Source organism: Channa argus, chromosome 17, assembly GCF_033026475.1.
Source record: "Channa argus isolate prfri chromosome 17, Channa argus male v1.0, whole genome shotgun sequence".
NCBI classification, from domain to species: Eukaryota; Metazoa; Chordata; class Actinopteri; order Anabantiformes; family Channidae; genus Channa; species Channa argus.
In genome coordinates, this window is record NC_090213.1 from 14,547,788 (window position 1) to 14,563,407 (window position 15,620).

A 15,620-nucleotide genomic window follows, 5' to 3' on the forward strand; every position below is an offset into this window, starting at 1 on the left:
GTATCTGCAGTTGCCCTAGCAGTGCTAGTGAACAGATGCACAGGTGTTTGGGATTTTTCAGAAACATTATCAGAAACAAACTGGCCAACTGTTTTCTGTCTGTGACTGACTGCTGGGATCTTTCTGACGGGCACTGCTGCAGTTGTGAATAATTCAGCTTCACTGCCACTCCAAAGGGAATTTAGAATGAGAGGAAGAGAGAGAGAGACATATAAACATTTTCGGCTGTTGTTTTTGTTGTAGTTTGCGATGATGTGTAGTCTCTGCTAACCCTTGAATTAAATTTGGCTGAATTGAATCAATCAAAATGAAGTGAAGAGAATTGAGGCTAATTAAGATAGAGAGGCACATAAGAAGGGATTGAGGCAGCCAAGTTAAGACTGAGGAGAAAAGTGAGATATAGAAGAACAAAGTTTAAAAAAAATGGGGAAAGAGAGTCAATGCTGATGTGCGAAACGCCTGCCCAACAAGAGACTGGACTAATTATCACTCTAGGGCTGCTCTGTTCTCCCACACATGGCATAGCGTCATTGTAGCAGGTTAATGTAGGTCTGAGCAGAATTCACTCTGCTCAGAGAGCATGTCCCATAAGACAGCCTGCCTGATGTGTGAAATATAGTCCAGGATCATCTCCATTATTGCTTCTCTTTCACTCACTGGGGAGCAGGGACGTGTGCAAAATCTGTGTACAACTTGTAGTAGCACAACAGTCATAAGTTTATGATAAACTGAAATGACTGTTTGTGATTATTCTAATTATATTATTGTAGAGCTGCATGTTTACATTTTGGTGTTACCCTCTCTCTGGTTATAGATGGTTTAATAGCTTTGTGAAAGAAAGAGGAACTGAGTTCATCTTGTAGCTTATTTTTAGCACTACATTGCTAAAAGACAAACTCAGAGACACTTTCTTACATCAAGAAAATTGACATTTATAGCAAATGATAATCCAGTTATATTTGATGTGAAAAAAACTGCTCTACTGCTTAAGGGATCTTTCAAAGAATCCTAGCAGCAACAAGGATTCTGCTGGGAGACCTAATCCAACATTAATAAACATATGCATGAGCACAGAATCTTAGTTAAGTCAACATAAAAAATAGCTTAGCACATGAGGAGATAGGAGAAAGTTGCAGTAGAAGAGTGAGTTTAAACACAGGGCAAGACATAATCAGGTTGCAAATTGACCCACCTATTTCCGTTCGCTCCTGAGATCAGTCAAATTTAACCTTTTCTTAAATTGGAATTTTTGCCTTTAGTAGATAGGTGAAGGTGGAGAGCAGACAGGACGCTGTGGTTATGTGGTATGTCCTCTAACAATTCCACTATCAGGGCACTTACAGTCTGATTGAACTTTGACCCACAAAATCAAGAGGTTCTCCAGTGGTCACCACTGTACAGACAGTTTAAAAGAGGAGGCAGAACAGGCTTCTCAATGAAGAAATAATGTTTGCTTCCATGCTTGTTTTATAACTGTAGATAAAATAATACAAGCAGCAGAAATGGAGAGAAGCTCTTTGTCGTTGGTGAGTGGAGAATGTGAGCGAGTTCAGTTTACAACTTTGTAAACTGCTGCTTTTGGCTCCTGCTGGTTGTGTTTATAACACCACTTACATTATTGCTTGTTCCCACCTTACTTTGCCCACACCACAAAAGTAATCTTAGTTTTTTCCCTTTATATATTTTTTTCTAATTATATATACTGTTGTTGAAATAACCATTTATTGCAAACTATACAGTTGTTGTATAGTACAAAAGTGACAAAACCTTTGAATCTTGAATCAAACATGTAAACACTGTTGTGCAAAAATAGACAGAATGTTGTCCATTTACACTCAGCCATCACTCATCCATGATGATATTCACAGCATCAAGCAAAACGGTTCTGACTGTGTGGAACTTTTTCCTGTATTTGCTGACAATTGTCCTCCAACAATTAAAAAGGCAAACAGGTCTCCCAGGTGTGAAAGTAAGTTTGTGTCTGTGTTTGTTGTTATCTGCATGTGTTTGTGTGTCCACAGTGTGGATGTGGTGTTTCCTGACTTTCTGTGCAGCATGTAGTCTCTATCTTCCCTGCTACCAGTGTCAGAAAGTAACATGCTACAAGTAATTTGTTCCTTACACTTAGGTACATTTTTACATATCAGTACTTTACTTAGGTAGGTACTGTATTATTTTGGTGGCTTTGACTTTTACCCCACTACAAGTGCAAATAACTGTACTTTTTACTTCACTACATTTCTAATCAATGTTGCATTACACACTAAAATCCCATTATTTCTCTGTAATAATTCAGGACTGCAAACTAGGTTGAGTAGCGAGCACAGTTGTTGCCTAATAAAAGCCCATTTGGTCATGCAAGTCATTTAATTGGTCAGGATAAGGGTATTTTGGTTTGAATTCAACTTTAAAAAAATTTCAAAACTAGCTACTCAAATTGTGAACCATGTCACAGAAGAAAACAAAACAGAAAATACAGTGTCATCTAAAGTTGTTAATGTATGATGTTCAATACTTTTACTTTGAATATTAAATTATGAATCATGTATTTACTAACTTTTACTTAAGAAACTGTTTTACTTAGAAATGCCAGTGGGTACTTTTACTTAAGTACAGTTCTGAGTACTTCAGCCACCACTGCCTGCTACCTGCCTGAAGCTACACTGAAAATCAATGTCCATGGGAACAAACAACAAACCAAAGAAATATGACTGTAGAGTGTGTTAGCTGTCAGGGAAAACATTGCTGTTTACATTGTCTGTCCCTTTTTAATATAAGGTCTCTAAAATCCAAGTATGACCAAGATTCTCTGATCGTTGCCCAATAGGCCAAGTGATCATTCTGATGTACATAAAACCGATGGAAGCTGCCTTTCGGAGTTGGCAAGAAAGCACAAAAGCAGTTATAGTGTCCCCAGCTGTAGGATGAAGGATGGTTGTGTCACCAAGCTCCAAAGACACTCTTCTAAATTTTGCTGCAGTGACAAACTCAGCATCTGTTTGCTGTTCCTCATAACACTTCTCCCTCTCTCACTCTAGTTTCCAAGATGGAGGATTTACTGTTTAAGCCTCCTGTCAACCCTCACCGCGGCGCAGTAAAACACTACTGCTATTTCTTAATATTCCATTTTCATGCAGCTCATAGTGACAGCAAGATGCCTTTCCTGAAGTGAAGACACACTAAATCTCATATCAAATACATTCCCATGCTCCTGATGATTTCTTCTGCCTCTTATAGCTGAGGTGTTGGGCTGTTATTATTCGGCAAGGTGGTGGTTCAGTGTAATCCCCATCTGAGCTTTTGTTCAGTCGTGGTCTTGTAGACGTGGGATTCTGTGATACACAGCTTTTGAAAGTATTACATTTTATCATTTTTGTATGTTTTTAAAAAGCTTTCAGTGAATGTCTATGCTTCAGACTTGTGGGAAATACGTTTTCAGGTGAAGATGCCACTTTGAAATATATGTCTATAGCCAGCCGCCCATTAGTTTAGCACAAACAGGGGAAACAGCGCCAGTAATTTGGGAGCAGTTCTTCTAAACTCAAGTCTCTGATGGCCTGTCAGCTGCTTCAAACCAATACACAAAACAAAATGTCAAGCTAGATATATTGAGATACAGATTCATTTCTTAATTTGTGAGCTGTAGAGGCTTTAGTAGATAGATTTAGATATGAAGAGAGTAAAGCTAGGTGTTTACTTCCTTTTTCCTAAGTTTATGTTGCTAAGCTAACTAGCTACAATAGCTCAAACATATTTGGGGTCGGCTACAACGCAGAGTGGTACTGACCTTATTATCTCACTCAAAATTACCAGCAAGTGTAATGCAAGTGTGCCATTATGTATGTGAAGTTTAATAATAATAGTCCTTTAAAATAATATGATACTGTGGGTAATTTTGTTTTTAACAATATGAAAACATGCTGAATATACATTATTAGTAATCGCAGAACACAGACATAGTTTGCAGAAGGTACAGTAGTTTTCAACTTACAATAGTTTTCTATAGATGCTCTGGAAATCTATATTCTTTAAAAGGCTGGCAGGCTTTTAACGGGTTTTATGAACTCTTTGGACTGAGTTAAATGGTAGATATTGAAAAAGTGACCACTTCTAACATTCTTCCAGTATAAAACCTGCCACAGCTGCTGGTTAGGCTGTGCCAGTGTAGGTTGGTCTTTTGTATTTTTGTTGTTTAGACCTTACATCAGCTGTTACACGCTCTCGTGATTCATCGATTGCTATAACTGGGCGTCTTTGCTGGAGATGGTGTATGTGTTGTGTTGGCCTTTTTTCTGGTGCCATTTTCTTCTTCTTACTGTACATTACCTAAAAAAAACTGTATTGTCACCGTTTGTTTTAGGCCTGACCTTATATCCTCAAACCACCTCCTTTTTTTGGCAGCAGAATCAGCATTGACATTATTTCTTGCTTTGAGGCATGCTTGTTGTTGTTCCACACAGTCATAATGTAAATACATCAGCACATTACAATATCATTAATATTGTGTTATGAAAAATGTTCATCACATTAAAGATGATAGTGGTATTATCATGACTGATATAATGTGGCATACAGTTCCTGCATTAGCACTCTTCTTTTTGGCTGTTTGCACTTCTCACATTTTTCCCATGCTTATTTATTTATTTATGTATTGTTCTCTGCTGAACATTTAAACCACAGCAAAAGCTCATTCATGTGTCAAATAAGGCTTCACTTGCTTGCATCAATGTGGCAGCCAGATGCAAGGAACATTGGTTGGCTGTGTTTGGATGGGGCATTTTTCTTTGATTAAGATTTTTTGTGAAGGTCACAGTAGTGTGATGTTACCTGTGTTATTTTATTCAGAGAGGCGTGAGGTTGCTAAATTACCTTTACCCATACTATTATTATTTTGACTGATGGCTGGAGCTGTGAAGCAATCACAGGGCTTTGTCAGTATGTCATGGCACCCACCCAAACCCCTTAAACATGATGGATGAGAATCTAGGAGAGCATGGATTATGCAGCACTGGGCCAGTGTTGTCTGTGAGGACATTTGGCTGCAGCCATGTAATTGTCTACTGCTTTGTAATACAGCTGCAGGCCAGTGGGCAGGGAATCTTGCCAAGATGAGGTCAGTGTTTGTATCTTGAACCGCCTCCACGGACCGTTGTCCTTGAGCTTACTTTGTGTTTCAATCAAAATTAGGCGATTTCGACGGAAGGCACTCATGCATCAAGCAGCAGTTTGTTTTGTCCTCTCAGCTGGAAAAGTAGAAACCAAAAGTCAGACAGCATGCACCAAATATGTGGGCTGGGTACGTGACCTGTTGTAACCAAAATTGCCAAAGAGCTCACTTCACTCCGTGATTGCTGGGACTGTTTATCTTTTGAACGATCAAAATTGCATTATCATAAGGATGATCAGGATAAAAAGGATGAACCTTGGTCATTATTTGAGGCTTTTTAGCTGGAGGGGAGAGCAGAGTGCTGCAGCACGAAGTAAGAAATAGAAATAATAGAAAAGTCTTTGCAGCTTGCTTTAGGGCTCTTTACACCTTTGCTGTAACAACAGTGCATTGTAAAGAGAGCGTTAGAGGTCAACCCATATTTTCAGGGGCTTTAAAAGTAGTTAAAGACAAGGTTGTATTCCCTTATTAACAGAATTTGTAGATTTATGAAAAGATCAAGGATAGATCTGTCTCAATATGTATAATTCCTTATTTGTTTTTCATTAAAATTGGAAATTAAATAATCTGTTACTATGGCTTTTGAGGCTATTTTACTATTGCATACACAGCACTCGTAAAGCAGCCTCTGGGCCTGCTCTGTGCTCAGCTTGGTTTCCTCAGTGGGGGTAGAGACATTGCTTTAGCAGACACATTCATTTGGACTGAGGCACGGTGAGTCAGTCTGGGGAAGCTGCAGGTGAATAAAACTGACAACGAAACATATTTTCCTAACCACAGTTTTGGAAGAAAGGGGGAGGAAAGGGCAGCAGGAAGGATTTGAGAAGGGGTGAGGAGAGTTGCATGAAATGGGAAGTAGAAAGGGAAAGAACTAGTGAGCAGGAAGATGATGGGGGGCAGTCTAAAAGAATAGGATTTTGTCAGAAAACTGCATCCGTTTCACAAGCCTGGGGCTGTAAGTTGTCATTTAGAACATTTTCTCTGCTACAGCCTAGACGATTCTCTCTTTTCTGAAATCTTTTGTTGTAGTTGTGCCACTCTGTGCAGTCCAGTGTAGATTCAGTAGGATGCACTGAATGTTGGAATCTCATTTTTTACAATGTGCAACATAAAAAATATTAAAAGTATTCATATGATGGTGGTGTACAGCCTGTTCTTTTCACATTTGTGCTCCTTCCTTACAGTCAGGCTTCAGCTGCAGCATTGCAGTTCACTGAATATTTTATTCAATTGGAAATACAATAGGTTGCTCTCTTTCCCTCGGTCGTTGTGTTTATTTCTCTTTCCCCACGTGGCAAGTGAACAAGTGGACATACATTTCCATGAACCATACAGCAATAAACAGTAATCACTACTTGAGTTTCTGCTTTTAAAAATACCAATTCCACCATCGGCACAGAGCTTCCCCACTCTCTAGTACATGATTTGTTATTACTCACTTTAATTGGTTGGATTAAAATCAATTCCCCCCATAACAGCAAGGTTTCATAAATCACACAGCAACATAGTTTTGTGGTAAAGCTGATGTATCGCATCTATTCAGCCGGTCAGCAATCGATCATGAAAATGCCCATGAATCTTCTTGACAGGTTAAATGGTATTTACTCTGCAAAAAGTGAAGTGCAGACTAACTGGCTCGTTGCAACTCTGTGTGATACCCTTGACCTTTCTGTGTTTGCTGCAGCAGTAGCCTCTCAAATTATCAATGAGGGAAGCATTGGACCACGTTTAGGTGGACAGAATGCATAAGAAGCCTTGTATTTCAACATACTCAGGTACTCATCTAGCTTTGATCCAAAAGTTTCCATAAAAAACACAAAAAGGATCAAGGATGTTGCGGAAACATGATTAGCAGACACACTTGTGATTATAACTTATTTTTATAATTTATTGGCTTCTAAATGGAAGTATAAAATAGGCTTACTGCTCGAAATGGAAGTCACCTTGGACAAGAACATCAGCGAAGCCGGTAAATGGCAATAATGATAAGCAGTTGCGCTATAAGCTTATTAAAGTGCTCATGCTGGTCCCCCTAATCCCTCTGTCTTTTACATTTGATTACGGCCTGAGAACAACTGCTGTCACCTTTTTCACTTCAAATGCCAGACATCTCTCTTTGTGTCTGCTCCGTAATCAATGCCGTGTGTGTGTGGACTGGTCGATTGCTTCCCCTTTAAGTATATTTTTACTGTGTATGCTATGAAAACAATAGCACTTGACGAAGATGGAGTGTACACATTTTAATATGCTTCCAGTGTTTTAATATCAATGGAGAATATTTTCAGACACCCAATGGGCCTTTTTCATTTCGCTCTGTGATAGTTGAACAATGGGCAAAGTTTTCGATAAGTGTGAACTTTTATTAGCTCTGCACCTAAATAGTAAATGACAGCAGGACAAAAGGTTAATAGCTACAGCTAAAGTGTAGATGTGTGCTTAGTTTGCTGTGTAACCTGCAGCACAGCACAAAAAAATGCCACACTATGTTTTAAAGTGTGAACGTGGTTGGCTCAGTGCACATCTCTGTTTAATTAGGTGTTTTACGTAATGGCAGACAGCTAAGTAATTCTGTACTAACGACTGTCCCTGGCCTTTCTCTTTCACAGCTCCCATCAACCCTCACCTGAGTAAGTAATGTGCACCTCACTTAGCATGTGTCTTCATAGAATAAGAGCACAGTCTGTGAGAACAGTGGGGAGACTCAAAGTAACTGTACATCCCGTAGAGATCTGACTCTCACATGTCAGATTGCAGTGGAAGGTCTTTCTAAGTAGAGCTAAATGGAGTATGATAAATAAGACTTTCCTTAAGGAATTCTGGGTAAACCTGCATCAGGCTATTTGACATGTTGAAAGCTTTAAATCTCTGCAGGACATTGTGCATTTTTGATATTGCATTTGCATGAGATATGAGGGTTTGTGTATGTCCATGAGTGTGCCTGCACGCTTGCTGCATCGCATTACTTATGCATGCCTCCACGCTGTATGTTTTCTTTAATGCTTAGTCCCATTTATGACGCACTTCTTTGTTGAAACTTTACAAATTCACATTATTCACGCCTTGGAAATCCACACTTTATCATTGTTTGCTGTGCTGCAGTGTGCTGTTGTGCATTGTGGTTTGTTTATTTATTTATTTACATATATACTGTATTTATTGGTGAGTGTTGGTCCAAACATTGCCAACATAATAACAAACATCCTAATCACCAACATCATTATCCAAATCCCCGAAGGAAGCTATCCTACCTGCACGCCTCCACTGCCGCCCTCCTTCCTCTCCCTATCCTCCAAATCCTCCTGTCTCTCCTGGGCACAGGAGGAGAAAACATTTAGTTTAGCTCACAGTGGATGGGGCGTCAGTCTCTAGCGCCAGGAGCTAGACCTCCATTTAAATCTGCATGCCTATAAGGATAAGAGTCAAGAGTGCCCGCACTTGGGCCCTTACTCCACTCTCCCACTCTTCCACCTCATTCTCACTTGCTCTCACTCTCTCTCCTTCTCTTTACTTTTTCTGCCTTACAGCATCACTGCCCTCTTCCTTCGCTTGGTCCATCCACCCACACTCCACCTCTGTCTCGGTTACCTCCATTACCTAAGTAAAAGCTGCAGATTTTGCTCATCTCAAGGTCACCACTCCAAAATGCTCCCAGCTCCATTTTAATAAATCAATGAATATTTATTAGAACACATGCCTGCATCCTGAATCTAAATTCACTTTTTTACTATCTCTTTGAGGACCCTGCTCAGCAACAGCATGTCCTCTGGCTAGCTGTTTTGCTTTATTTGTTACATGAATTAAATGGGGGTTTTGACATTGTTGATCTTGTCACTACCCCTTCGGTAAACTAAGTGGGTTAGTTCCCCATGCATGCAATTTCCAACTATTTATTAGTCTATTCACTGTTGCCCCTACATGTGACTTACTGTAACCTTTTTTCCTGAAGTGTGACAAAATCCACTCTTTCATTCCCTCTTTTCTGAACACTCCACTAGTTTGAAAATTGCAGTCAAAGGGGCGTGGAGAGCAACACTGGAGAAAGGAGGGCATAGGGGGAGAGAAAGGGAGAGGGGGGAGTACCTAATATCTCGACCTGCACACCCCCTACAGAGGAAATAGGGAGTGACAGTGAGTGAGGGAGGTGGTTTCAATTTTAAAAACTGATTACACAGTCCTGTGAGTGAGACACTACAAAACACCCAAGGACAATTACGCCATTTAACTTCTGACTGTGAACAGAGTTATTCAAAGTTGTTAACACTTCAACAAATGTACACAGTATCTAACAACACCTAGAAAACCATTATTGCCTTTCACGTGAGGTTGTTGTCAAGTGTTTCCAGGGTGCAGCCCTCTCTCTGCAGAGACGTCCTTTCTGAACTGAATCAAACACACTTAGTGACTCTACTACAGTCAGCGAGAGGTCGCATCTTATTTTATAAGTCTTGTTCACCAGATCATGTAGTGTAATTAAGACTTGGTTGGTGTACAGTATATTCCCCTGAGACACACCTACACACTCGAGGGAATCTCATAAATATACAGAAAGTGTCACAGCTTACAGGTTGTACAGTAAGAAGGCTGTACTATTCCTCCTAGGCTGTGTGTCTCACTCCTTTGTAATGTTGTGGATGTAAAAGCCTGATTCTGCTCTGTTACCCATCAGGAGAGTTCCACTGCAGCTTTGAGGAGGAGCCCATCTGCATGTTCACCCAGGACAAGAATGATGATTTTGATTGGACACGGCACAGTGCCGCTACCCGTGATACCAAGTACACACCAAACACAGGGCCTAGTAGTGACCGCAGTGGCTCCAAACAGGGTACGTTTTTCTAAAAGTTTGCCAATTTACTAAACCTCTCCCCTGAACAGTATTGTACAGTTGTAGCATACTGTCAAAGCATTACTGGAAAGCTAAAGATTTTGAGGATGTTGTATTTGTTTTAAACTTTCATGAACCAAGAAGGCAGAATAAGAGCAAAAGGAAGGAATATATTAAATTTTTTGTTTGTTTGATCTGATATTAGTATCACATTCTATGCTAAGCAGGTTGTCATTAGTTTAATACTATACAATATTTTTTAGGATTAAGGTTAATCTTAGAAAAAAATGTGTAGTATTTCCTTACTGCGTGGAAGCCAGTCCAGGATGCCACTGGAGGAAATTCACTGTACTCTCCAGAATCCCAGCCACAGTTGTTACTTAAGACAGCACTTTGACAGACTCATTAATTTGTCTTCATCCCGAAAGCTTTTTCTCTTGTTACTCTGTATTATTATAATAACTAGTTAACAGTTACAGTACTGCAATACATTTCTATCTCTTCTACATGGAATATCAGCTGGTGATGATGCTGAATGTTTTCCAAGTGTATGTGTCTTCTTTAGTCTTTAAACTCAAAAGTCATGCACAGAGCATAACATCAAGAGTGCATGTATATTTTATAGGGTTCTCTAAGGACAACGTTTCAACCAGCTTATGGATTTGGCATTAGCTCTGATTAAAAAACAGCTAGTGATAGTTGTCATCTCAGCCAACAAAAGCAACAGTTACTGGTGGGAAATGAGAACTCTGTTTTTGTCTGTCTGAAAGCGCTGAGCTACAGTTTTAATAATCAGCCCCCATTATCACTGTAAACCGAATGTGTCATGCTAGAACAAAAGGCTTGATACGCATAGCAACAGGGTTACAGCGAAAGGTCAGCAGATCGATTCTTTGAATTAGTGATCAGTTTGACCACTTTGGTAATTGTTTGACTAACTGACACACAGAAGCCACGTGTCATCAACAACCTTAACATTTACTAACATTTCTCAGCGGGAGATTGATCTGTATATCTCAACAGTCATATTGCTAATTTATGCACCAATCGGAAAAGGTGTAAGCAATTATTTTTGCCAGCTGTCAGTGTGGCTTTGAAAACACTGCACCTGCTCACAGAATTGGAAATAGGTTTGTTGAGTGCACACACGAAAATAGACCCCACTATGTTTTTACTTATGTAATCCATGTGTGAACACACAAATCCCCACCAAGTTATTGCTAAATGACATAGCAAGATATAAAATTATCATGTTTATTGACTATGTGGTACCTCTGTTTGCACACATGCTCAATGTACCACTTTTTGAAATATTGAAACAAGTTAGAAAGATTCAAGTGTTCCCAAATGCATAATACATGGGTTTGACTGCAATCATTGTGTCACCATTTGCTTGATGCAGCACAGTCTAACAAGGAGCAGCCTTGATCATTTCTTTTCAAAATAATTTTGCAGCTGAGTGTCTGTTGCTGTTTCCATAGGTACTCAAACTGGTCTGTATAGCATTCAGTATTTTACTTATATGTGCAGGTTTTCCGTATTTGACAAGTTGATAAATAACAAAGCAGCAAATTGGATTTGTAAGAATTCATCAGACAATTTTATGTGAATCCTCTAATGGAAGTTATCTGTGGTGGAATATGAGTGCTTGTTATGGTGCTGTGGAAGCAGCAGCAGCAGCAGCTGAAGCAGTAAATAATGCATTGGCTCTAATCACCTAATGGTTTCAAAATGTCCAGCATTTTATTACCAGGCCCATTCCTCTTTGTGTGTAATTATCTGATATGAGATTCAACGGAGGGATATATTCCATTTGAATTTGGCTAGAGGGGAATAGAGCTGCTCAGCAGCTACCTTCCCCATGCCTGTGGCACAGCGGAGTCTGGCCTCAGATTATATGGCTCAGACACAATCAGTAAAATATTTGACTGTTTGCCATCACCGCTTCTGTCCACGACTGTCAAACTGTGGCAAAATGAATGTAACATCATTGTTATTGTCTCACTTTGCCCCAGGTTATTGCTAAAAAGAGAAATGTCCTATATGGAAAGGCCTGCTCCTTCTCTCCAATATGATGGTTTCACTCCCTTCCTGAAAAAGCAACAGAGCATGACTATGGATGTATTGTCTTTTCCTTCCTACAATAGCAAATAATATTTTGGTGTATCAATACTCAGTCAGAAAGTAGTCTATGGATTATGAATATTGTCTATAGCACTTGTATTTCCCAGAGTATAGTCAAGCTTTGTGATGTTTCCCAGTGAGAACCAGTGATTTTATCTTGTATCCTAAAAATATTCACACATCATATTCAGATACTCCATATGTTGTACTGTACTACAGTACATATATAGTGTAAATCCGACCATTTGTCTTGAAGATAGTTACTTTATAATGTTGCGTTCACCAAGCTAAAATGCGGGAATGTGGTGACTTGGAGAGAAACAAATCCCCCTGTACTTTGAAAGGGAAGCAAAGGCAAATGTAAAAAGTATATCCAAACTGTTTAATGTGAGGAGATAGACTGTTACCAGTTCATGGTCCAATAACCTTCATTTTAATCTTGAAAATCTCTTGTGTAGCAAAACCTGACAAATTGTATTCCTTTAAAAAAACTGATAGAAATTGTCCTCTGAATGTTGCTTTTATGGAAAAAAGAACCATAGCTTCAATTTAGGTAAATAGCATCTTCTAGTATCTGAATAGAGTTTTTGTCTTTGTTCTTCAAGGATTCTACATGTACATCGAGACATCACGGCCACGGAAGGAAGGGGACCAGGCGCGGCTTGTAAGCCCATTTTTCAACGTAGCACCTAAAAACCCCTACAGTATCACCAACCCCCCTGCCTACTGCTTTGGCTTCTTCTACCACATGTATGGAAAACACATAGGTAAATTACATACATACATTCCTCGCATGATTTTGTGTATAATGGATGTCTGTTTTGGTCATTTAAACAATCTGTGGTCATCTAAATTTATATTCATTGCTCAGTAATTTATAGGCATGCATGAAGAACAAAATAATTACTCTCTTTCTTAAAAGAATCTGTCACTGTTCTGTGCTTTCGGTTGCTTAAGCAGCAAACTCATCTTCAAGTGAAGCTCAAATTCCTTTGGCAATTCTCTGCTAAGTGAAGTGGATGCATTTTCATCTGCGTGGAACTAAAGAGAGTCAGAGAGGAAACACCAAAACAAATTTCATTTACCAAAAAACGTCCATCATCAAGCATCTGTGGGACATCACACTGGCTTTAAAACATAAATGGAGAGATGAGATTCTTGAAATTGCTGTCCACCACCTACGTGTTTCACAGTGGGGATTTCTGTTCTTCTCTGTAGCTCATTGTTAAAAAGGAAAAACAGTTGTCACGCTAAAGAGTAAAAAGAATCAAGAAGAAAAAAGAAAAAGAAAAAAGAATAAGCTGCAATGTTTTTCCTCTTTGCAAAGGAATTTCACTTTTTCTAGAGAGTTTGTCCCTGAGGTGGCTGTAGTGGGGATTTTAATGCTTTCATGCAAAAACATTTGCAGTGCAGTTGCCAGATGTTCCAAAGAAAAGGTATCTCATTTTTGCAACAACCCCCTTGAAAGGTGTGTACACAAATCCTGGGCATTAGCTCATACATTCCTCTCTGAATGTAGATAACAACCTTGCATAGCCCATTTGAAGATGGCAGCGCACCTGAAGGAGCACTCTATGGCTTATATCTGACTCTCGGGCTTCCTTCGCCGAGGACCCAATCAGCAAACTACAAGCACTCATGCTCTGAGTGCGGGCTGTTTGTGCTGTTTGTGTATTTTGGAGTGGTGAGCAAGATTGGATCTCTAAAACAAAAACTGCAGCCTCGTGTAATAGCGAATGCCTCTGGTGGTGATTTCTCTGTCTTAGCTTCACCCTGTATCATTAGCTGCTGCACAGGTTCATAAGGTCAGGTGAAGGATGCCGCTGGGTGGGGGTACAGGGTCAGCTAGGTATCATGGGGGATTGATGCTGTTAAGCCATGAGAGCAGTTTAAGTGGCAAGGAGTGGTTGTGCACTCAAAGCACTGTAAAAAGGATTCCTAATAACAAAAAAGCTATTCAAAATTTCTAAGTTTTTATGACCATGTGGGTTTTCTGAAATACAAATTATTTTGTTTATACCCTAAAAAATGTCAGACTCTCTTATAATTCACTCATGACTCATGATGTCAGCATTTCAGACAACCCAAAGCCCGAACAACCCTGGTCTTTTCTGGCATTGAAGCATTCATTTCCAGATATTAGTGGAGAAAGTTCAAGCCACTTGAAGTCCTCTCAAACCACCGCAGCTGCCACAACGGCCTCTACATCCCAGCACCAAAGTGTCTGAGGTCACAGCAACATTATGTTGATGTTAAATTAGATTTTGGACTGGTTATTAAGTGTTATTGCTGAAGTCACCAAATGTGTTACATTTTTATCTAACTAATCACTAATTTCTTTTAAAACAATTTGTGTTATGGACCATTACCTTTGACATTTGTAACTTTAACAAAATCCCTGTGACTCAGTAGTGGCACTTTTGGCTTAGCCGTGGCTTTATAATTATGCCATTTCCAAAGTCACGAAACGCAGCCTTTGCGATTCTTTAACATGCATAGCAAGTGTGGACATGCATTATTGGTGCAGCAGTCTCACAGCACAGTTTGGGTGGCATTTAATGCTACACACAGTAGCACAGGTAGGAATCACAGGTTGACTTACGATATGATACATTCACAATATTTTGTCCATTATATCGATATAACATAACACCACTGATTCTGTGATATATTATATATCTCAAGAAAATTATCCACAATATAATCACAATATATGTAGATTTGTAGTGTCAAAATGCACAGAATTCATCAAAGGTACATCTATGTTAAAGAGTAAGATACAAGGTACAATACGTGCACAAGTGCATACACAACGGTGAAACTACCTTAAACTTGAAAAAGACTACGAGAGATGTCCAGGTCCAGGTACGGGGCAGACGGACCAAACATCTGGAGAGGTGGAGGCGAGGGAGTTGGAGACACGATAAGGATAGAGGTGTTGGAGGGCAACTCAACAGGGAGATGAGAGCTCCTCCGGCTCCCTGCCGAGGTTGAGTAGGCCGTGACATTTCCAATTTGCTCAAATTGATCGCCAGCCAGACCCGCTCTTCCCTGCCCTCCCCGTCTGTGGTGAAGCCCATGCCCAGACTGTGGCATGTTATGATGAATAGGCTAAATGTCAAGGACTTGAAACCCAGCTCAGATCCTCCATAGCTACGCTCCATTTAGTATTCTGCCTCTTCGGCTGCTAGAGAAATCCACCCCTGAGCTCAGGAATGCTGGTATGTGATGTTTTCTACCCAGAGAAGTGACTGCTTATGACAAATGTTCAGAATAATGTATGTTCTGTATATTTTAAACTTTGTTGTTTTAGATAGTTGAAGCAGCTTTCATATTTAGAGCTGTGAGTCACAAAGCCATGAGATGTGGCACAGCCCCATCTTGAAATGCTGAGAGTTGACTGTGCTCTTGAGCTGAGTCACAGTCAAGTTGTGGCACAGCAGTGCTGAAGGCCAGAATCAGTCGATAAGGAGTCTCGCCTACACACTGATAAGAACAGTGGCACAA

General features: G+C 39.8%; 1 protein-coding gene across 5 annotated transcripts in view; it reads left to right on the top strand.

Annotated features, from left to right (window-relative positions):
• LOC137102594 (MAM domain-containing glycosylphosphatidylinositol anchor protein 2-like) overlaps positions 1-15,620 on the top strand; it is a 169,081-nt gene that overhangs the window by 141,419 nt on the left and 12,042 nt on the right. For all 5 annotated transcript variants that reach the window (XM_067482259.1, XM_067482260.1, XM_067482261.1 and 2 more), the window contains 3 exons: positions 7,774-7,794; positions 9,834-9,989; positions 12,719-12,880. In XM_067482259.1, coding sequence (XP_067338360.1) covers positions 7,774-7,794; positions 9,834-9,989; positions 12,719-12,880 — 339 coding nt within the window. The remainder of the gene's footprint in view (positions 1-7,773; positions 7,795-9,833; positions 9,990-12,718; positions 12,881-15,620) is intronic.